Source organism: Carcharodon carcharias, chromosome 9, assembly GCF_017639515.1.
Source record: "Carcharodon carcharias isolate sCarCar2 chromosome 9, sCarCar2.pri, whole genome shotgun sequence".
NCBI lineage: Eukaryota > Metazoa > Chordata > Chondrichthyes > Lamniformes > Lamnidae > Carcharodon > Carcharodon carcharias.
The window spans coordinates 71,810,018-71,833,298 of record NC_054475.1 but is presented as its reverse complement, the minus strand read 5'-3'; the positions used below and the strand labels follow the sequence as shown (position 1 = coordinate 71,833,298).

Below are 23,281 nucleotides of genomic sequence, written 5' to 3'. Positions count from 1 at the left end.
TGTGTCTTGTGTGAATTTAGTGGTCGTGCTCTGTGTAGTGTGAAATCAGTGTTCATGCTGTGTATACTGTGAACTCAGTGCTCGTGCTGCGCGTAGTGTGAACTCAGTGTTCGTGCTGTGTATAGTGTGAACACAGTGTTGTTGCTGTGTGTTATCTAAACTCAGTGTTATGGCTATGTGTAGTGTGAACACAGTGTCAGTGCTGTTTTTAGTCTGAACTCAGTGTTCGTGCTCTCTGTTGCGTGGACTCATTGTTAGTTCTGTGTGTAACCTGAACTCAGTGTTGTTGCTGTGTATACTGCCAACGCAGTTTGAGTGCTGTGTGCACACTGAACTCAGTCTTAATGATGTTTTTAGAATGAAGTCAATGTTAGTGCTATCTGTAGTAAGAACTCAGTGTTAGTTCTGTGTGCTCTCTGAACTCAGTGTTAGTGCTGTGAGTGGCCTGAAATCAGTTTTCTTGCTTTGTGTAATCTGATCTCAGCGTTAGTGGTGTGTGTAGTCACAACTCAGTTTGAGTTCTGTTAGCAGCCTGAACACAGTGTTAGTACTGTGTGCATTCTGAACTCAGTGATATTGATGTATGTCGCGTGAACTCATTGTTAGTGCTGTGTGTAGTATGTACTCAGTATTCATGCTGTGTGTAGCGTGAACTCAATGTTCGTGCTGTGTGTAGTGTGAATTCAGTGTTCCTGCTGTGTGTAGTGTGAACTCCTTTTAGCTTATTCTCTATATACCCTGAAGTCTGTAGTCATGCTGTGTGTAGTGTGAACACAATGTTGTTGTTGTGTGTTATCTGAACTCAGTGTTATGGCTATGTGAACACAGTGTTAGTGTTGTGTCTAGCTTGAACTCAGTATTCATGCTGTGTGTTGCGTCAATTCATTGTTAGCACTGTGTGTAACCTGAACTGAGTGTTCGTGTTGTGTGAAATGTGAACTCAGTGCTGTTGCTGTGTATAGTGCCAACTCAGTTTTAGTGCTCTGTGCACCCTGAACTCAGTCTTAATGATGTTTATTGTGTGAAGTCAATGTTAGTGCTATCTGTAGTATGAACTCAGTGTTAGTTCTGTGTGTGGTCTGAACTCAGTGTTGGTGCTGGGAGTGGCCTGAAATCAGTTTTCTTGCTTGGTGTAATCTGATCTCAGCGTTAGTGGTGTGTGTAGTCACAACTCAGTGTGAGTTCTGTTTGTAAACTGAACTCAGTGTTAGTGTTGTGTGTGGTGTGAACTCATTGTTTTTATTGTGTCTAGTGTGAACTCAGTGCTCGTGCTCTGTGTAGTGAGAAACCAGTGTTCGTGCTGTGTATACAGTGAACTCAGTGTTCGTGCTGTGTGTAGTGTGAAGTCAGTGTTAGTGGTGTGTTTAGTCTGATCTCAGTGTTCATGCTGGGTGTTGTCTGAATTAAATGTTACTTCTCTGTGTACCCTGCACATAGTGTTCATGCTGTCTGTACTGTGAATTCGATGATAGTGGCGTGTGTAGTCTCAACTCAGTGCAAGAGCTGTTTGTAGCCTGAACTCAGTCTTAGTGCTATGTGCATTCTGAAATAAGTGATAGTGCTGTGTGTAGGGAGTACTCAGCTTTAGTGCTATGTGTAGTAAAAACTCAGTGTTCCTGCTGTGTGTAGTGTGAACTCAGTGTTCATGGTTTGTGTAGGGTGAACTCAGTGTTCATGCTGTGTGTGATGTGAACTGTTTGTTAGTGCTGCATGTAGTGTGAACTTAGTGTTCGTGCTGTGTGTATTGTCAACTCAGTGTTCGTGCTGTGTGTGGTGTGAACTCAGTGTAACTGTTTTATGTAGTGTGAACTCATTATTGTTTTTGCTCTGTATACCTTGAACTCTGTATTCAAGCTGTGTGTTGTGTGAACACAGTGCTGTTGCTGTGTGTTATCTGAACTCAGTGTTATGGCTATGTGTAGTGTGAACACACTGTTAGTGCTGTGTCTAGTCTGAACTCAGTGTTCGTGCTGTGTGTGGCATGAAAACAGTGTTCATACTGTGTGTACTGTGAACTCAGTGTTTGTGCTGCTTGTAGTGTGAAATCAGTGTTCCTTCTGTGTGTAGTGTGAAATCAGTGTTTGTGCTCTGTGTACTGTGAAATCAGTGTTTGTGCTGTGTACACTGTGAACTCAGTGTTTGTGCTGTGTACACTGTGAACTCAGTGTTAGTGGTGTGTTTAGTCTGATCTCAGTGTTCATGCTGGATATCGTCTGAACTAAATGTTACTTCTCTGTGTAGCCTGCACATAGTGTTCGTGCTTTGTGTACTGTGAATTCGATGTTAGTGGCATGCGTATTCTCAAGTCAGTGTGAGAGGTCTTTGTAGTCTGAACTCAGTGTTACTGCTGTGCGCATTCTGAACTCACTGATATTGCTGTATGTTATGTGAACTCATTGTTAGTGCTGCGTGTAGTGTGTACTCAGTGTTCGTGCTCTGTGTAGCGTGAACTCAGTGTTCGTGCTGCATGTCGTTTCCACTCCGTGTTAGTCCTGTGTGGATTTTGAACACAGTGTTAGCACTGTGTGTCGTGCGAAATCTGTTTGTGTGTTGTGTAGTGTGAATTCAGTGTTCATGCTGTGTGCAGTGTGAACTCAGAGGTCGTGCTTTGTGTAGGGTGAATTCAATGTTCATAATGTGTGTAGCCTGAACACAGTTTGATTGCCTTGTGTAGCCTGAACTCAGTGGTCATGTTGTGTGAAGTTTGAACTCAGTGTTGTTGGTGTGCATAGTGTCAACTCAGTTTTAGCGCTGCGTGCACACTGAACTCAGTCTTAACGATGTTTGTAGTGTGAAGTCAATGTTAGAGCTATCTGTAGTATGAACTCAGTGTTAGTTCTGTGTGTGGTCTGAACTCAGTGGTAGTGCTGTGAGTGGCCTGAAATCAGGTTTCTTGCCTGGTGTAATCTGATCTCAGTGTTAGTTCTGTGTGTCTCCTGAACTCAGTGTTAGTGTTCTGTGTAGTATGAACTCAATGTTTTTATTGTGTCTAGTGTGAACTCAGTTTTCGTGCTCTGTGTAGTGGGAAATCAGTGTTCGTGCTGTGTATACTGTGAACTCAGTGTTCGTGCTGTGTGTATTGTGAACTCAGTGTTCGTGGTGTGTGTAGTCTGATCTCAGTGTTCATGCTGGGTGTTGTCTGAACTAAATGTTACTTCTCTGTGTAGCCTGCAAATAGTGTTCATGCTGTGTGTACTGTGAATTCGATGTTAGTGGCATGTGTATTCTCAACTCAGTGTGAGTGCCGTTTTGTAGCCTGAACTCAGTGTTAGTGCTGTGTGCATTCTGAACTATGTGATAGTGCTGTGTGTAGTGTGTACTCAGTGTTAGTGCTATGTGTAGTGAGAACTCAGTGTTCGTGCTGTGTTTAGTGTGAACTCAATGTTCAATCTTTGGAATTCTCTACCCCAGAAAGTTGTAGATGTTCCATCCATATTTAAGGCTGGGATGGACAGATTATTGCTGCCTCAGGAAATCAAGGGATATGGGGATCAGGCAGAAAGTGGAGTTGAAGCCATGATTGTATTGAATGGCGGAGAAGGTTCAAGGTATGGTTTTCTCTTGTTATGGTTTCTTGTACTCTTGTGTTCTTGGTTCCCTTACCTATCACCCTTATTGGAATTTGCATAGCCTTCACCTGAAACATTTCCTACTGAAAGGTCAGCCTTGGTTCCTTCGCAACTTTTCCTGTTAATTTTGGCTTTATTTTATCCTGGTTCCATCCCTACGTCCTATTGAAATTAGCTCTTTTCTGATTTTGAATTTCTAATTTAGATTGTTATTTGTTGTTCTCCATTACTAATCTAAGCTTTTCTGTTCAATGATCACTCTTCCCCAAATGTTCCTCCAGTTCATTCCCCAAAACCAGATCTAGTAATTCCTAACTAGTAACATACTGGTAAAGAAAGTTCTCCTGAACACATTTCAGAAATTCCTCCCCCTCCTTACCTTTATTTTAACATTATCCCAATCATTAGTCAGAATGTTTAAACAACATACAGAGCTGTGGTTTCTTGATTTAGGTGCATATTAACTAGACAAGCAAGCCATAAAAATTCACCTAGCAATTGAGATTGAAGGTCTACACAGGCCGAATATGTCAGGATTAACAGAAGAAAAGCTAAAGGATTTCCTAAAGATATAGACTACATTGGAAGACTGGTTCAAAACCAGGTTAAACTTCCATATTCATAAATTAGAGTTCATGTCATTTCGACAACAGTCTACAGAATTCATAGATCACTTCATTAGCAGATGCAGAGAAAGGGTAGGTACTGTGATTTTTCAACGCAGAGTTAGCAGACAGAATTATTGAGCTGACGATTGCATCCACCCTTCTAGAAGCTTTCCAGAAAGCTCTGATAAGCCCAAAACATATAGCATCAAAGAGCTACTCAAGGATGGACATAAGCACCAAGTGATCCTCGCAGGTTGACAAAGCTCACAGGTCCTAAGTACAACCCCAATTGTTGACTCACTCACTTGAACACCCAAATCTGGCCCTCTGCATGCACCAAGGAAATGCCCAGCTTTCCAGCAATTCTGCAAAGCATGTGGCAGAACGGGCAATTGGCAGCAGCAGTGCATGAGAGCAAAGGCTGATGCAGCTACAAAGGTCTACTGATCCAAACAGACCATACACAACAGGTGCCCTCAAGCAATAAGAATGACCACCCGGCATCCCATCAGAAACATGTACATGAGGTGACTGACTAACCAGAAAATGACGATGACGTGCACAACAACAATGGTGAACATGTTTCACACTGCCAATCTCATGGAAAACATAGATACCATCAGACAGTCTGAAGTGTTATCCAAGATTCCAATTATCTGCCCTAATAAATTTTGTAACAATTCGTTATTGGTCAAGATTGACACGAGGTAACATCCTACCTTTGCAGATTCTAAAAGACGTGTATCAACAAATGAGGGGGGCTATGGGAGAACCTACTACTGCACAACGTTTGGTGTACAATGGCTTATTAATTCCATGTGCAGGATCCACAGTCCTGGAGCACAAGTACAATCAATCCTCTTGGAGATCACAGTTGTTCTACTCATGGAAAATAAAAGCCCAGTGATCGTAGGTCTATCGGCATGCCCTGATCTCACACTAGTAACAATCCATGGAATTAGTCAGACATCAAAAGATCAACATCAGAAACTACTCCTATTACCTCAGTTCATGACCTAACATCAAAATATCGAGAATGTTTTGACAAAATTGTCAGTTTCAAGGGAGCTGCAAAGTTACACTTGCAGGAGAATGCAAGTCCATCTGGTAGGATTTGTGTCAGCAGTTACAAGAAACAATGGTGAATGATTCTACACTACAGAACTTGTGGAAAACTATCATTGAAGGATGGCCTGATTCTTTTCAGCATGTCCATGAACACATGAGACCATTTTGGCTTTACCAGGAGGAGCTAGGCATCTCCTGGGGAATCAATTTTAAAAGCAAAATACTGTGGATGCTGTGGACAAGGGTCATATGGACTCCAAACATTAACTCTCTTTCTCTCTCCACAGATCCTACTGGACCTGCTGAGCTTTTCCAGCATTTTCTGTTTTTGTTTGAGTCAATTTTAAAGGCAGGCCTTTGCAACCTGATATTCTTCAAAACTTCATCACTCACACACGGGCATAGATTGGTTAAGAAAATTCGTGAGACATAATCTATTGGCCAAGCATGAACAATAACCTTGCAAGTTGTCTTCAAGGAGTGCGAGACATGTCAAGAGCTTCTGCCAAGTCAGCACATAGAACCATTGATTCCACATGAAGTTCCTACCCACCCAAAATTGCATCCCCCCTTTCATGTTCATGGCACTGACTTCATCACCATCATCGACTACATTACCAAGTACCCCATTATTTGACAATTGCACCAAGTACAACTGTTGCACACACTCTTAAGAGCTATTTCCACTTTATTTGGTGTGCTGACAGAGATCATTACAGGTAATTGTCTGCAATTTATTGGTAAGCCATTTCAGGTTTTGTGTGGGAAGTAGAATATCACAGAATGTTACAGTACAGAAGGTCATTGGCCCATCGTGTCTGTATCGGCGCTCTGAGTAAGCATTATGACATAGTGGCATTCTCCTGCCTTTTTATCATACCCTTGCACATTGTTAGAGTAGAAACAATTATCCAATACCCTCTTGAATGCCTCAATTGAGCCTGCCCCCATCGCACTTCCAGGCAGTGCATTCCAGAACGAACCATTTGCTATGTAAAAATTCTCATATCACATTTGCTTCTTTTGCAAATCACCTTAAATTTGTACCCTCTCATTCTCAATCCCTTGATGAGTGAGAACAGGTTCTCCCTATCTACTCAATCCAGCCCCTTCATGATTTTGAATACTTCTATCAAATTTTCTCAGCCTTCTCCTCTCCAAGGAGAATAGTCCCAACCTCTCCACATTAATAAAGCCCAGAATACTATATGCTTTATTAACTGCTCTCTCCATCTGTCCTGCCACCTTCAGTGATCTGTGCACATATACACCCAGGTTCTTGTGCTCTTGCACACCCTTCAAAATTTCACCCTTTATTTTGTATGGTCTGTCCATGTTCTTCCTACCAAAATGCATCACCTCACACTTCTCGCATTGAACTTCAGCTGCCACCTATCTGCCCTCTCTACCAATTTGTCTATGTCCGTGTGAAGTTCTACTATGTCCTCTTGAAGTTCTACACTGTCCTCCTCGCAGTTTACAATGCTTCCAAATTTTGCATCAACTGCAAACTTTGAAATTGTTCCTTGCACACTAAGATCTACATAATTTATATCAGGAAAAGCAATATCGACCCCTGGGAAACTCTACTACAAATTTTCCTCCAGTCCAAAAAAATCCATTGACCATTAACCTGTTTCCTATTACTCAACCAATTTTGTATCCATGTTGCTGCTGTTCCTTTTATTCCGTGAGCTATAACTTTTGTCACAAGTCTGTTGCATGGCACTGCATTGAATGCCTTTTGAAAGTTGGTGTGTACCACATCAACAGCATAAGCCTCATCAGCCCTCTCTGTTACGTCTTCAAAAAAACTCCAGCAAGTTAGTTGAACACAATTTCCCCTTTAGAAATGCATGTTGGCTCTTCCTAATCAACCCACATTTTTCCATGTGACTACTAATTCCATCTCCAATAATTTTCTCAAGAAGCTTCCCCACCACCGAAGTTAAACTGACAGGGTCTGTAATTGCTGAGCTTATCCTTATCCTTATAACCTTATAACCTTTTCTGAACAAAAGTGTAATGTTTGTAATTCTCTAGTCGTCTGGCACCACCCCTGAGTCTAGGAAAGACTAAAAGATTGCAGCCAGTGTCCCTGCAATTTTCTTTATTACTTCTTTCAATATGCTTGGGTGCTTCCCCATCCAGTCCTGGTACCTTGTCAACTTTAAATACCGACAGTTTATCCAACACTTATCAATTTTGAACACTTCTAGTGACAGAGTTTCCTCCTCTGTTACTGTGGCCTTGGTAAAGACAGATGCAAAGCGTTCATTTAACACCTCAAAAGGAATCCCTTTTCCGGTCCCTAATCGGCCCCACCCCTTTTACCACCCTCTATTCATGTGCCGATAAAAGACTTTGGGATTCCCGTTTATGTTAGCTAATCTTTTCTCATAATCCCTACTCGCTTCTCTTAGTTGCTTTTTCATCTCCCCTCTGAACCTTCTGTATTCCTCTTGGTTCTCAATTATTTTTCTGCCTGACGCCTGTCATAAGCTCACTTTTTCTTCTTTATCTTAATTTCTATCTCCTTTTTCATCCAGGTAGCTCTGGATTTGTTTGCCCTACTTTTTCCTTTTGAGGGAATATACCTTGACTGTGCCCAAGCCATTTTTTCTTTGAAAGTAGCTCATTGCTCAGCTACAGTTTTTCCTGCGAACCTTTGGTTCCAGTATATCCGACCCAGTTCCATTCTTGCCCCATTGAAGTCAGCTCTCCCCCAGTTAATTATTCTTACTCTGGATTGCACATTGTCCTTTCTACTATCATCCTAAATCTTATGATACAATGATCACTGTCTCCTAAATGTTACCCCACTGACACTTGATCGACCTGGCCCATCTCATTTCCAAGAACCAGGCCCAACAGTGCTCTCGTTGCTCACACTACTTCCTGTCCTCATTACTCTCGATCTGATGGCCTGTCTGAATGGAGTCACATGGTGAAATCCTTAATTTTCATATGTCTTCAGACCAAACAAGATCTACACGTTGCAATGTTACATATGAGAGTAACAACTTTAAGTGCACTTCACTGGCAGAGCTCATGTTTTGCAGACCAGTGTGTACCAATTAATCACCTCTTATCCATTCTTCTCTCTCAGAAATTAGAGAGCAACTTTTAAAACTGTAAAAGAAGACCAATGAGCACAATAAAAATGCAGGTACAGAACTGCCAAGTTTACAGTTGGGACAATAAGTTCACATCCAGGATCCAACACAAGGCACATGGCAACCAGACGAGGTGACAAGGATTTGTTCAGAACCAAGGTCCTATGACATCATTACACACAAAGGCACAACAGTGAGGCTTAACAGAGGGAAAATCAGATCCATTCCAACTCTCAACCGCCGTGCAGTCCTTTACTTTAATGACAAGATCTAAGTGCAATCAGGAACAACATCCAAGAATAACAATCCCAGATCACTGTGAGCAATTAAAGGCACCTCCAGATTAGGTTACAATTGCAAGATATGGGTGCACCAGCAGTTTACTTCTATGCATTAGACACTCATAGATTCACCAGTTCTATGTAATGGCAACTAAGTATGAACATGCGCTGTAAATAGTTATATTTCTTTGTTGTATCAGCGGGGGTTGGGGGTGGGTGCAAATATCTTTTTAAAAAATGGAAAAAATGGTGATGTTGGAATATGCATTTAAGGCATAGCAGTATGGCATCACTAGAAAGGAAGTATGTCACATGATCCAGACTTAGTTTCAACTTTGGCTTTTGAGCAGAGTGCGCGCACGCACACACACACACACACACACACACACACACACACACACACACACCTCTATTGCTTATATCCTCAAGCTTTCTACCAAGTATAACTGTTCTGATATGCCTAGTTTAAATAACTGGACCTACAATAACTTGCTCACTGTCGCTCAGTTTGAATTCTGCCAGGATCACGCAGCTCCTGACCTCATTACAGCCTTCGCCCAAACATGGGGTGAGGCAAGAGTGACTGCCCTTTGATATTAAGGCAGCATTTCACTGAGTGTGGCATCAAGGGGCCCTAGCAAAACTGGAGTCAATGGGAATCACCGGGAAAACTCTCCACAAGTTGGAGTCACACCTATCATTAAAGATGATGATTGTGCTTGTTGGAGGTCAGTCATCTTACTTCCAGGACATCAGTGCAGGAGTTCCTCAGGTTAGTGTCCTCTGCCCAACCATCTTCAGCTGCTTTATCAATGACCTTCCTTCCATCATGGGGTCATATGTGGGGTGTTCACCGATGATTGCACAATGTTCAGCACCATTCATGACTCCTCAGGTCCTGAAGCAGTCCATGTTCAAATGCAGCAAGACCCGGAAAATATCCAGGCTCAGGCTGGCAAGTGGCAAGTAACAGTTGCACCACACAAGTGGTGGGCAATGACCATCTACATCACCCCTTGACATTCAATGGCATTACCATCGCTGAATTCCTCACTAATGTCCTGGCGGTTACCATTGACCAGAAACTGAACTGGACCAGCCATGTAAGTAAGTGTGGGTACGGAGCAGGGCAGAGGCTAGGAATCCTATGGTGAGTAACTCACCTCCTGACTCCCCAAAGCATGTCCACCATCTACAAGGCACAAGTTAGGAGTGTGATGGAATACTCCCCATTTGCCTGGATGAGTGCAGCTCCCACAACACTCAAGAAGCTTGACGTTGTCCAAGATAAAACAGCCTGTTTGATTAGCACCCAGTGCACAAATATTCACTCCCTCCACCACCAATACACACTGGCAGCAGTGTCTACCATCTGCAATGTGCACTGCAGGAACTCCTTTGACAGCACCTTCCAAACCCATGACCACTGCCATCTAGAAGGACAAGGGCAACAGATTGATGGGAACATCAACACCTGGAAGTTCCCCCTCCAAGCCACTCACCAGCTTGACTTGGAAATATATCGCCGTTCCTTCACTGTAGATGGGTTAAAATCCTGGAACTCCCTCAGTAACAGCACTGTGGGTGTACCTACACCACGTGGACTGCAGCGGTTCAAGAAGGCAGCTCACCACCGCCTTCTCAAGGGCAACTAGGAACGGGCAATAAATCCTGGCCTAGGCAGTGATGTCCCCATCCCATGAACGAATAAAAAATAAATCCCATGAATGATGAACAAAACATATTTACCCAATACCTTTTCGATTATCGTTACCTTCATATCATTGTAACAACACAAGTTACAGAGAAAAACTCTTTCTAAACTCTTTGCATGAAAAACTCCACAGTAGGCACAGTACTCATTAGATACAAAGTAAAACTCCCTTTGCACTGTATCCATCAAAAACTCCCAGGACAAATGCATCATGGGGTTAGATACAGAGTAAAACTCTGGCAACATTGCACCCAACAAACACACTCAGGGCAAGTGCAGCAAAGGTTAGGTACTGAGTAATGCTTCCTCTACATTGTCCCACCAAATACTTCCAGGTCAGGCGATGCAGCAGAGGTTAGGTAAAAAGTTAAGCTCCTTCTACACTGACCCCATCAAAAACTGCCATGGCAGGTACAGCACAGGTCATACACAGGGTAAAGTTCCCTCTACACAAGTGGGTCTTTTTTGAGTTGGCAAGCTATAACAAGTGGAGTACCACAGGGATCAATGCTGGGGCCTCAAATATCGACGATCTGTATCAATGATTTGGATGAAGGGACCGAAATGATACCAAAATAGGTAAGAAAGTTGAAAGGAGTGTTTGGGCCCTTGCCGGTGAGGAGGGGGGAAGTAAAGGGGCAGGTGTTGTGCCTTCTGTGGTTGCATGGAAAGGTGCCGTGGGAGGGGTTGAGGTGTAGGGGGTGATGGAGGAGTGGACCAGGGTGTCCCGGAGGGAATGATCCCTGTGGAATGCCGCCAAGTGGGGTGAAGGGAAGATGTGTTTGGTGGTGGCAACATGCTGGAGTTGGCGGAAATGGTGGAGGATGATCCTTTGAACGCGAAGGCTGGTGGGGTGATAAGTGAGGACAAGGGGGACCCTATCATGGTTCTGGGAGGGAGTGGAAGGTGTGAGGGCAGTGTGTGGGAGATGGTCCGGACACAGTTGAGGGCCCTGTCAACCACCATGGGTGGGACACCTCGGTTAAGGAAGAAGGAAGACATATCAGAGGACCTGTTTTTGAAAGTGGCATCATCAGAACAGATGCAACGGAGGCGAAGGAACTGAGAGAATGGGATGGAGATCTTACAAGAAGTGGGGTGTGAGGAGCTGTCGTCAAGGTAGCTGTGGGAGTTGGTAGGCTTGTAATGAAAAGAAATTTTAAGAAAGTTGTCAAGAGGAGGTAGAGGGTCTGCAAACAGATATAAACAGGTTAAGTGAGTGGGCAAAAAATTTGCGAGATGGAGTATAATGTGGGAAAATGTGAACTTGCCACTTTGGCAGGAAGAATGGAAAAACAGTATATTATTTAAATGGAGAGAAATTGCAGAACTCTGTGGTACAGGAATCACAAAATGTTAGCACGCAGGCATGACAAGTGATTAGGTAGGCAAATGGAATGTTGGCTTTTATTACAAGGGGAATGGAATATAAAAGCAGGGCAGTTTTAACTGCAGCGGTACAGGGCATTAGTGAGACCACATCTGGAATACTGTGTACAGTTTTGGTCTCCTTATTTAAATGAAGTTACAATTGAGAGAGAAGCAGTTCAGGGAAGATTTACTCAACTCATCCCTGGGGTGAGGGGATAATTTTATGACGAAAGGTTGAACAAGTTGGGCCCTATACCCATTGCAGTTAAGAATGAGAGGTGATCTTATTGAAACATATAAATCCTGAAGGGACTTGATAAGGTAGATGCAGAGAGGATGTCTCCACTTGTGGGAGAGATTAGAACCAGGGGATACAATTTAAGAATAAGATATATGAAGGAGTAAGCCACTCGGCCCCTCGAGCCTGCTCTGCCATTCAAGAAGATCATGGCTGATCTGATTTAACCTCAACCCCATATTCCTTCCTACCCCTGATAACCTTTCACCCCCTTCTTAATCAAGAATCTATCTAGCTCTGCCTTAAAAATATTCAAAGACTCTACTTTGACTGCCTTTTCAGGAGCAGAGTTCCAAAGGCTTGCGAACCTCAGAGAAAAAAATGAGCGATTCTTTATGTTTAAACAGAGCCTGCTAGTTCTAGATTCTACCATGAGAGGAAACATTCTCTCCACAACCACCCTGTCAAGACCCCTCAGGATCTTAAAGGTTTCGATCAAGTCAGCTCTTACTCTTCTAAACTCCAGTGGATACAAGTCTAACCTGTCCAACCTTTCCTCAAACAACCCATCCATTATTGGTATTAGTCTAGTAAACCAGCTCTGCACTGCTTCTAACGCATTCCTTAAATAAGGAGACCAGTACTGTGCACAATACTCCAGATGTGGTCTTACTAATGCCCTGTAAAACTGAAGAATAACCTCCTTATTTTTATAATCAATTCCCCTCACAGTAAGTAATAACATTCCATTAGCTTTTCCAGTTACTTGCTGTACCTGCACACTGGCCTTTTGTGATCTATGCACTAGGACACTTAGATCCCTCAGAATCTGAGAGCTCTGCAATCTCTCACCATTTGGATAATTTGCTTTTTTATTCTTCCTGCCAAAATGGACAATTTCATATTTACCCACATTATACTCCATTTGCCAAATCTTTGCCCACTTGCTTAACCTATGTAGCCTCCTTATGTCCTCTTCACAACTTACTTTCCTACCTATCTCTATGTCATCAGCAAACTTAGCCACCATTTCTTCGGTCCCTTCATCCAAGTCATTTATATAAACTGCATGAAGTTGAGGTCCCAGCACTGATCCCTGTGGCACACCACTTGTCACATCCTGCCAACCAGAAAAAGATCCATTTATGCCAACTCTGTTTCCTATTAGCTAGCCAATCTTCTATCCATGCCAATATGTTACCCCCATACCATGAGCTTTTATTTTCCGCAATAACCTTTGATGTAATATTTTATCAAATGCCTTCTGGAAATGTAAGCATAGTCCATCTACCGGTTTCCTTTTATCCAGAGCACATGTGATTCCTTCAAAGAACTCCAATAAATTTATTAAACATGATTTCTCTTTTACAAAACCATGTTGACTCTACCTGATTGCTTTGGATTTTTCTAAGTGCCCTGCTATAACATTTTTAACAATAACTTCTAAAATTTTCCCTGTGACAGATGTTAGGTGAACGGGCCTGGAGTTTCCTGCTTTTTGACTCCCTCCCTTTTTGAATAAAGGAGTTGTATTTTCTATTTTCCAATCTAATGGAACCTTCCCCAAATCTAGGGAATTTTGGAAAATTAAAACCAGAGCATCAATTATCTCACTAGCCATTCTTTCAAGGTCTTAGGGTGAAGCCCATCCAGTCCTGGGGATTTGTCAGCCCGTAGCCCCAACAATTTGCTCAATGCTGCTTCCCTGGTGATTTTAATTTTCCCGAGTTCCTCCTTTCCTTCCATTTCCTGATTTACAGCTATTTCCAGGATGCTACTTGTGTCCTCTATAGTGAGAATCCTATTCATCCCTACTCCCTATTTTCCATTATCAGTTCCCTAGTCACACTCTCTATAGGAACAAAGCTCACTTTGTTAACTCTTTACTTATTTAAATATCTATGGAAACTCTTATTATCTGTCTTTATATTACTAGCTAGCTTTTTCTCATACCCTAACTTTTCCTCTTTATTTGTCCTTTGCCAATTTGTAAGAGGTTTAGGAAATAATCCAGGAAGTTTTACCTTTGAGGTTCTGCTTCTTATTTGGTGCCTAGGTCCTTATATTGACTATGCAGAGCCCCCTTCCTCATCCAGTCTATGTCATTGGTACCTACATGGACCACAACTACTGGATTATCCCCCTCCCACTGCAAGCTCCTCACCAGCCCTGAGCAAATTTCCCGAACCCTGGCACTGGGCAGGCAACATAGCCGTCTGGACTCTTGCTCTTTTCTACAGAGAACAATGTCAATCCCCCTCACTATACTATCTCCCACTGTCACTACATTCCTTTCTGCTCTCTCCACTTGAATGCCTTCATGTACCACAGTGCCATGGTCAGTCAGCTCATCTACCCTGCAGCCCTCACTCTTATACAAACAAGCTGAAAGAACCTCAAACCTATTGGACAATTGCAACACTCCTGCCCTCTGGGACCCCTGACCTGCCTCAGCTACAATCACACTCTCCTGTCCCTGACCACCTTCCAAATCAGCAGACTCTATCCTAAGGGGTGTGACTGCTTCCTGGTACAAACTGTCCAGGTAACTTTCCCTGTCCCTGACGTGTCAGTGTCTGCAGCTCAGCCTCCAGCTCAATGACTTTGATCTGAAGCTCCTCAAGCCACAGACACTGCAGACATGTTTGCCCTGGAAGACACTGGTATCCAGGAGCTTCCACATGCTGCAGCCATGACACATCACCTATCCTGCCAAACCTATATGCTTTAATTAATTACTTAATAATTTTATTCAATTATTTTTCTTTCATATATTTATTACTCATCCCAAATTCCTGTACTATTTTAAACCTTAGGAATAGAATAGACCTTGACCACTTACCAAATACTCAGCAAACAGCTAGTTTCTTCCCCTGTATCCTAAGCACTGCTCCCTGGTACAAACTGTCCAGGTAACTTCCTCGTCCCTGATGTGTTGCAATGTCTGCAGCTCGGCCTCCAGCTCAATGATTCTGATCTGAAGCTCCTCAAGCCACAGACACTTAATGCAGTGTGAAAGAATTAGAAAAAGCAAAGGAGCACCTCCCTCCCCTCCTCACTGAACTCCCTCAGCTCAACAAACTCCGTTGAGATCATGCACACAGTGCTGGTTAAACTGAAAATGTCTAAATTTATATGTTCTAAACAAAGGGACTAGCTGAGTCCGAGACCTCTTTTCACCCACTCTTCTAGATGGTAGTTACTGTCTCTGGGTCCTCTCTCTCTTCGAGGTGGTGGTTACTGTCTCCGGGTCCTCTTTTCACCCACTCTTCAGACAGAGAGGAGGACGACTTTATTCTCTCAAAAGGTATGTGGAATTCTCTTCCCTAGAAAGTAGTGGAGGCTGGGTCATGAATTTATTCAAGGCTAAATTACACAGATCTTTGATAGGCAGGGGAGTCAAGGATTATGGGGGGTAGACAGCAAAGTGGAGTTGAGACACAACCAGATCAGCCTCAAACCTGTTGATTGGTGCAGCAGGCTCAAAGGGCCAAATGGCCTACCTCGCTCCCAAGTACTACATTCCAGTGTCTCATCAATCGCTCGAAGGGCAGGTACAGCACGGGGTTAGATACAGAGTAAAGCTCCCTCTACACTGTCCCCATCAAACACTCCCAGGACAGGTACTGCTACTTGGAGAGTAAAGGAACAATACAGTAAAAAGTGAGAAATGGGTGGAGCTGTTGAGAAACATTTCGACCTAGATTTTCATCACCAACGCAGGAGCTGGGAAAATCTCTGGCTCAGCTGAAAGTACTTCCAAAGACGGGAGGATAATTGCCAGTAGTTGGAGGGGTGGGGGGTTGTGGGGCAGCGAGAGATCAGAGTGGGCTAAGGTGGGCTCTTTAAAAGGCTTGCCTTGGTGCTGTGGGGCTTTGTCCAGTTAAAATAAAAACTAAGAACCACCAGCCCTCACTCCACATTTCCTATGCCCAATTGATGCCACCTCATGCTCCCCCCATATACCCTATGCCCCTCCACCCCACATCTCATGGCCCCTTATGCCTCCTGTGCCAAGCATTGCTCCTCTACCCATCCCTCATGGCCCCTTATGATCACTACACCAAGCTATGACCATCCACAAATCCACCCCCCCCCCCCCCCTCACCACTGTGGCAACTCTTTTCCCTATGCCAAGCTATGGTACTTCCATGCCCTTAGGGTCTATACAGTATAGGTCAATGATCTTGTAGTGACAATAGGATGTGAAAAAAAGAGCTTTAAAAAAGATCATTCATTCCTGACTTTTCACAATGTTAAAAAAGTCCTTTCACCACAGTCCAATAAAAGTGTCAATTATCCAGGCCCTTTAAAGTAACAGTAACTGTAAAACTGTGAAATCTATTAACCTCCTGCAAATAAACATGGCAAGATTGACAGCAGAGATCATGAAAGGACTTTCTGAAACATAAGAAATAACAAATTACATTTTAAAAGACATTTTTAAACACTCCTATTGTCACTATAGGGTTCATTGCTTCTATACAATGTATTAAATGCCATTGCTTGGCATAGTTACCATTGGAATAGGTGAAGGGCTATAGCTTGGCTTGGGGGGGGCAAGGGGCTGTGGAGTATGTGTGAAGAGAAACAGCTTCGCATGGGGCAGGGGCAGTATAAGGCCAACCTTCTGAATTTACCTTTTAAAAAATCCAATCATGCACATCCGAGGTGCCATGAACCATGACTCTAAAATTCCAGGAAAGTTGCTGAGAACTATCACTGCAATTGTGCCAGAAGCTGGGATCGCAAGGTGTGGCTTTTGACCTGAATCAACCTGTACCCTTTAAGGGCACTCCCGAAAATCAAACATCCCAGGAATGCGGTCGGAAATCGCGGAATCAAGACCCACTTGTATTTTTTTTTTAAAAGGGCTCCTGAGACATGTTGATTTGCAAAAATCCAGCCCTGGAAGTCAGCAGCTTCAAGGGAGGGGGAGGGAGAAACAGCACCTTCAGGTGAGGGGGAGAGAGTGTAAGCAACTTCAGGGGAGGGGGGAGATTCAGCACCTTCAAGGGAAGGGGAGTGAGAGAGTCAGCACCTTCAGGAGAGGGGACACAGCATAACTACACCCCAGCTAGGAGGGACAGTCAATTGAAAAGAGAGGAAAAGGTACAAGCAGCAGCAGTTCTTAAACTATAACCAAAGACCTCTCCAGTTCTCTATGAACATGAGTTAATCACATTATAAGGTTCTCCTCAAGGCTCATTGGATGGTCAGGTCATAACGTTGCAATAGGCCTGTGTAGACATGGCTGCCCTGAAAGAATTGTGAGCCACGTATCTAAAACTCTGTGGGAAAAAGAACAAGATGTCCATGCAAGTGGTAAGGAAAGTAATGATTTATGGGGCTGGAGCTTATGTTACTAGAGGGTCCATCTTGAGTATCTATTTCCTTATAATTGGACAATTGAATGGGTAAATGAATTATTAATAAATTATTAATTAAATGAACTCTTGACATTTGGTATCCACCAGCCTGCAAAATTAGATTTATAAACAGACAGTTGAGAAGGGAAGGCAGGCAGCTGGCAGAGAGCTCCCAAGGTGAATCCACGTTAACTTTGGCTTAACACCTCAACCAGCTTGGGAAGAGGATGGAAGAGATCATCACTGCAGGCTCACCATCCTGACTTGGAAATATATCACCGTCCTTCACTGTCACCGGGTCAAAATCTTGGAACTCCCTTCCTAACAGCACTTGTGGGTGTACCTACACTACATGGACTGCAGCTCACCACCACCTTCTCCAGGGCAACTAGGGATGGGCAATAAATGCTGGCCCTGCCAGTGAAGCCACATCCCATGAATGAATAAAAAAACTGTTCTGCCTCATCATCCGCCCATCTGATTATATGTTATACTTGAACTGTCGCTAGTCCATAGCCACTTGTGACTCCCCAACCCTTTTAGCTCATCTGCAACCCTTGATAAAATCTTATGGTAAATAAGCAGGGAGAGTATCATAGGACAATGAATATTTTTATTTTCCACATTGAATGGTTGTGTGCAATTATTAAGTGGGCAACCGTGCATTAACAGTTGAAACCACCAATACCACTATTTGAGACCAGTGAGGTCCATACATTTTTGCTCAAATATTAAGACTCAGCACCAGACGAAGTGATGGACAACATCCCAGACATGGAAATGTTGCTGCTGCTGTTGTCTTAACAGTTACTGATGAAGAAATATGCATTTTCACGATATGGCTGGTTGTGTTTATGACTTCCTTCTCCTTTAACCATGCAGAGCTCAAGCACCGCAGCCACATTTTAGGATCTTTTGACCAATTCTCCAGAGAAATTAGTTGGAAGAATGACTATAAATATATTATAAAGCATAACACACTTATGCGTGATGATGTTAAGATGTTGATGACTTAGCTTTGATTTCATAAGAAACAATTGGTTAGTTTGGTCTTGGTAATCAAGGAACATTACACTCCTGTTATTTTCAGAAGTCTTCAATTCCTTTAGCTAGAGGCAGGGGCATAGGAAGGAAAAAGGGGTGTTGCATAGGGAGTCACACTGGTGACTGGAACCAGTACAGACAATAACAATGATATTCATGGCATGAGAAATTAGTTTAAGTTGAATCACTAATGTAGAGAAGCATTGTGTGTTCATCATTTTTATATTATTACACAAAGACAAGTTGTACAGATTGACCTTTGCGAATCCATTTGTATGTTCATTCCAAACCCCACAAAGCCTTGACAAACTACCAGCACATAAATATTACAAATATTGGCAGATTAAATAGGCACCCATACATTGTAACTATTTCTAGAATAGGATTATTTTATCATAAGTGCTGTATTGATGAGTTTGACCAGTGCTCATTCGGTCCAGCACCCAATGACTGGGCAGCTCCAGCTTTCAGTCTCAAATGCAATAAATACTGAGAAACATTTGTTCCTCGCATTTCAAAACTAAATCTGACAATTCAATCTACACGCTGTATCTAGGATTTCCCATTCTCCCATATTGTGCTTAACACGAATAAGATTGACCTGAATAACATTGCAATAACTTATGCCCTATTAGCTCCCTTAAGACTCTTGGACTGTAACCAATCTGACTGGGGGTCACAGTGCCCAAGGGCAGGTCCAAGCAACGTCACTGGCATGCAGTGGTCAGAATAAACAGACGTAGCCATTTCGGAGGCTCAATGCCTGATAGTATAGCTCTCATATTAAACCTCAGAAATAAATGAATAACCATGAATGTTTGTGGACTGTCTCAGGCTCAGTCATTAACAGGTTAAAAACTTAACAACTTGAGAATCTCAAGTTTTTGATTAACTTTTTTACATTCAATTTTAATACTGAAATGTTGCTGAGATCTGAAATGGAGACAGTCACCAAAGGGAAACTCTACTTTTCTGCAACAGGCAGCATAAAATAATGACCACAAGAATTTGTAAACAATTCCTAGTCACATTCTCACTGCAATGTGAGCAGAGGCGCTGTGATTGGAGCTCCTGTTAGACCCTCCACCACTGTTGTGTAACCAGCAATACAACTAAAAGATGTAGAGCAGGAAAAATAAAGATGTTCATGTGGGAAAGCACTTGCACTCACTGCTGCTCCATTTCTTATTGCAATGCTGCTCTGGTGCAGAGTATGAAGTGCTCACCAATTTGAAAAAAAAATCCAGCATTATCAATTGAGTGAGGGAGCAAGGTTACAAGCCTACTTGTACTTATGGCTATGAACTGTTCATTCCAGTTCAAAGACAGGCAAAGCCAGCCTCAAGATTAAATATTCAAGAAAAGCAGATTCACAACTGAAGCTTTGGTGCAAATTTGATAGATTCTTTTAAAGGAATCTTTAAACTTGAAATTCTGCAAAGCAGCTTAGTGATGCGAGCTGTATGACAACTGTATCTAACAGAAGCTGACCCAAAATATGACAAGACACCAGTTATGCAATGCACTTCAAATGTGCTTCCTTCAAAAGACTTTGGTCTCAACTTCTATAAAGTCTCAAGTACTGGCACAAAGTAGAAAGAACATAGATTCTGTGTTTGGTTAATTTGGCATGTCAACAATGTGTGGAATGTGACCGAGGATTTCAGCTTCTGAAACCTACTCTCTGCGTTGTGTGTAATGAGGTCGAAAGCCCAAGCCCTAGATATCCTACCCTCTACATTGTGCAGGATGAGGCTGAGGGATCTGAGCCCCAGAAACCAACCCTCTAGTCCGCACAACTCTGTCTGGTTTGCACTGTGTGTGGAGGTGCAGGCACCAATGTTCTCAGAGCTTTTGTTTCATTGATGGATAAATCCTGAATCAAGAATTAGGATCTTAAGGTGTACACACATTAATGAGAACATAGAAAATAAGCTATGTGGATCAGCAGTCAGGGACATACTTATGAAATCCACAGAGATCAAGTGCACACAGCCCCGACACAAGTTTAGCTTTAAGTGCAAAAGGGCTTTTTGTAAGTACCCTCCACAACCATATCCCCAGCTTTGTGTGTTTGTGTGAAACCTGATATTCACAGCTGGGCGGTGCCCCCCACCTGCTTTTGCTAAGTTGTTTTCTATTGGACAGTATGACCATCATCAACTGGAGCTGCAAAAGTCATCTGATCTTCTCCATAGTTTCCAGAAAATGAGACATTGATCACTGTATGTGAATCTTTTTCACACACTGCATTTGAAGTCGAGTGCAGTAACATTCATGCACCACCCTAGGTCAAGGGTGGAAGAAAAGGCAACAGAGTGAAGGCTTCCCTCCTGTCAAAAAACATATGCCAGGCAGCAGTGCAAGCATCAAATATAGTTTTGTGGTGATTTACGTTGTGTTAGACAGGGATCTTTCTGAGCTGTTCATATGTAATGAAGAACTGAAAGAAACAGAGTTAAGGTAAACAATATAAATTAGTAATTACTGTCAGCGTGTTCACTACAGGAAACATGAGAACATCTTCCACATTTGTCAATTATATTAGGTTCATGATATACCATGTTAACACTCAGATCAGCCTCATCCAAACTGTGCCAAGTTCCTCATAGCGATTATAAGAAACATCTGGCCCAGTGTGGAACTGAGCTGTATGAACATGTGAATTAGGAGCAGGAGTACGCCCCTCGGCCCCTCAAGCCTGCTCCTGAGAGCAAATCAGGAGGCGCCAGTTTTGCACCTCTGTGCATACACAGTTGGCTAAACTGCTGATACTGTCCTGACTGAGGGAGGATGAGAAGCTGATTCTCTCCCACTTTGCTGATTCTGTCCTGGCTAAGGGAGGATGAGAAGCTGATTTCTCCCACTCTGCTGATTCTGTTCTGACTGAGGGAGGATGAGAAGCTGATTTCTCCCACTCTGTTGATTCTGTTCTGACTGAGGGAGGATGAGAAGCTGATTCTCTCCCACTTTGCTGATTCTGACCTGACTGAGGGAGGATGAGATGCTGATTCTCTCCCACTCTGCTGATTCTGTCCTGACTGAGGGAGGATGAGAAGCTGATTCTCTCCCACTTTGTTGATTCTGTCCTGACTGAGGGAGGATGACTACACTTCAAAAGTACTTTATTGGCTGCTGAGGGTTATGGGTCACTGAAGTTTTGAAAAGCTCCATATTAACGCATGCCTTTCATTCCCTTACTGCAGATATTAACCTTATTTGGAGAGGGGATTGGATGAGTTAAGAGTAGCAAATGGACTACAGCAGGGTTTAACTGAAAATTGAATCAACCTCCTGGGACAGCTCCAGGACTGTGTTGCTCTATCTGAAACCCACTTTCACCACCCTGCACCTACTCTCCAAAAAGGCCAAGTCCTTGACCAAAAAAAAGACAGCAAAAGATGAGGATATTGACTGCAGCAGGAGTTGGATAACTTATCCTACGTGGAAAGAGCTAATTGGATAATGTCAAAAACATCAAGATGTTCTTGCAGATTTCTTCTCTAATAATCCCGCACTGTGTAAGAAAGATCCCTAGCATACTGTTCAAACTAATGAGAATGAGATCTAGTGATGAGGAAAGGATACAATGATGTTCCAAGGCCCCAGCCGTAACCAGTTTGGCCAGAAGCCTTTGTACAGAGCAAAGAAGCCTTCAGTCTTCCAGGTCTAACAATAACAAGAAGAAAACATTTAGACTGGTATCAAAAAACATTCTACTGACACAATCATTTTACCACAGAATTGGGACTTGCTCCCTCATGAGTTGAATAAGAAACCTATTCCACAATCACAATCTGAGGGCTATTTTTGCTTCATTCATACTTTCCTAACTGAGAAAGCACTGTGCAGTAAAAACAGAAATACTGCAAAAACTCAGGAGGTCTGGCAGCATCTGTGGAGAGAGAAACAGAGTTAATGTTTTGAGTCCAGATGACTCTTCCTTGGAGCTCTGAAGAGTCATACGGACTTGAAACGTTAACTCTGTTTCTCTTTGCACAGATGCTGCCAAACCTGCTGAGTTTTTCCAGCATTTTCTGTTTTATTTCAGATTTCCAACATCTGCAGTATTTTGCTTTCATCAAGCACGGTGCAAAGTTTGGAGACAACATGCTCAAGCTCCATTTACTTCACCAATCTCTCCGTGTGGGAATAGCTGCAGGGCTCTGAACTGTGAATGAGCTGGGTTCTTCTCAAACTAATATTCATCCCTAGCAGTGCTAAGGGAGAAACTTAAAATTCATGCAGCAAGTTTGCATTAACTTCTAACAGGTTTCCAAATTGTTGTAAGTGGAAACGTGAGAGATAAAATGACACCAGCCTGATTAAACCAGCCAGGCCTCAGATCAACCAGCTTCACTGCTTCATCAATGACCTTCCCTCCATCATGAGGTCAGGAGTGCAGACGTTCACTGATAATTGCACAATGTTCAGCATCATTCGTGAATTCTCGGATACTGAAACAATCCATGTCCAAATGCAGCAAAACCTGGACAACATCCAGGCTTGGGCTGACAAGTGGCAAGTAACATTCACACCGCCCAAGTGTCACAGAATGATCATCTCCAACAAGAGAGAATCTAACCATCTGCCCTCGACATTCAATGGTGTTACCGTCAATGAATACCCCATTATCAACATCCTGGGAGTTACCATTGACCAGAAACTGAACTGGACTAACCATATAAATACTGTGGTTACAGGAGCAGGTCAGAGGCTAGGAATCATGTGGCGTATAACTCACCTCCTGACTTCCCAAAGCCTGTCCACCATCTACAAGGCACAATCCAGGAGTATGATGGAATACTCTCCACTTGCCCGGATGAGTGCAGCTCCCATAACACTCAAGAAGCTTGATACCATCCAGGACAAAGCAGCCCACTTATCTGTTACCTGATACACA

The 23,281-nt window shown here is 42.9% G+C and overlaps 2 protein-coding genes across 2 annotated transcripts in view; both read right to left on the bottom strand.

Moving 5' to 3' along the window:
- LOC121282070 (nitric oxide synthase, brain-like) overlaps window positions 1–14,832 on the bottom strand; it is a 399,809-nt gene extending 384,977 nt beyond the window's left edge. The window contains exon 1 of the mRNA XM_041195486.1: window positions 14,808–14,832. The gene's annotated coding sequence lies outside the window, so the exon portion shown is untranslated. The remainder of the gene's footprint in view (window positions 1–14,807) is intronic.
- Window positions 14,833–17,930: 3,098 nt separating this feature from the next.
- Window positions 17,931–23,281, bottom strand: part of slc25a14 (solute carrier family 25 member 14) — a 120,210-nt gene continuing 114,859 nt past the window's right edge. Inside the window, exons 9-10 of the mRNA XM_041195308.1 lie at window positions 21,967–22,047; window positions 17,931–20,821 (exon numbers count right to left, since the gene is read on the bottom strand). Coding sequence (XP_041051242.1) covers window positions 20,780–20,821; window positions 21,967–22,047 — 123 coding nt within the window. The 3' untranslated portion in view covers window positions 17,931–20,779. The remainder of the gene's footprint in view (window positions 20,822–21,966; window positions 22,048–23,281) is intronic.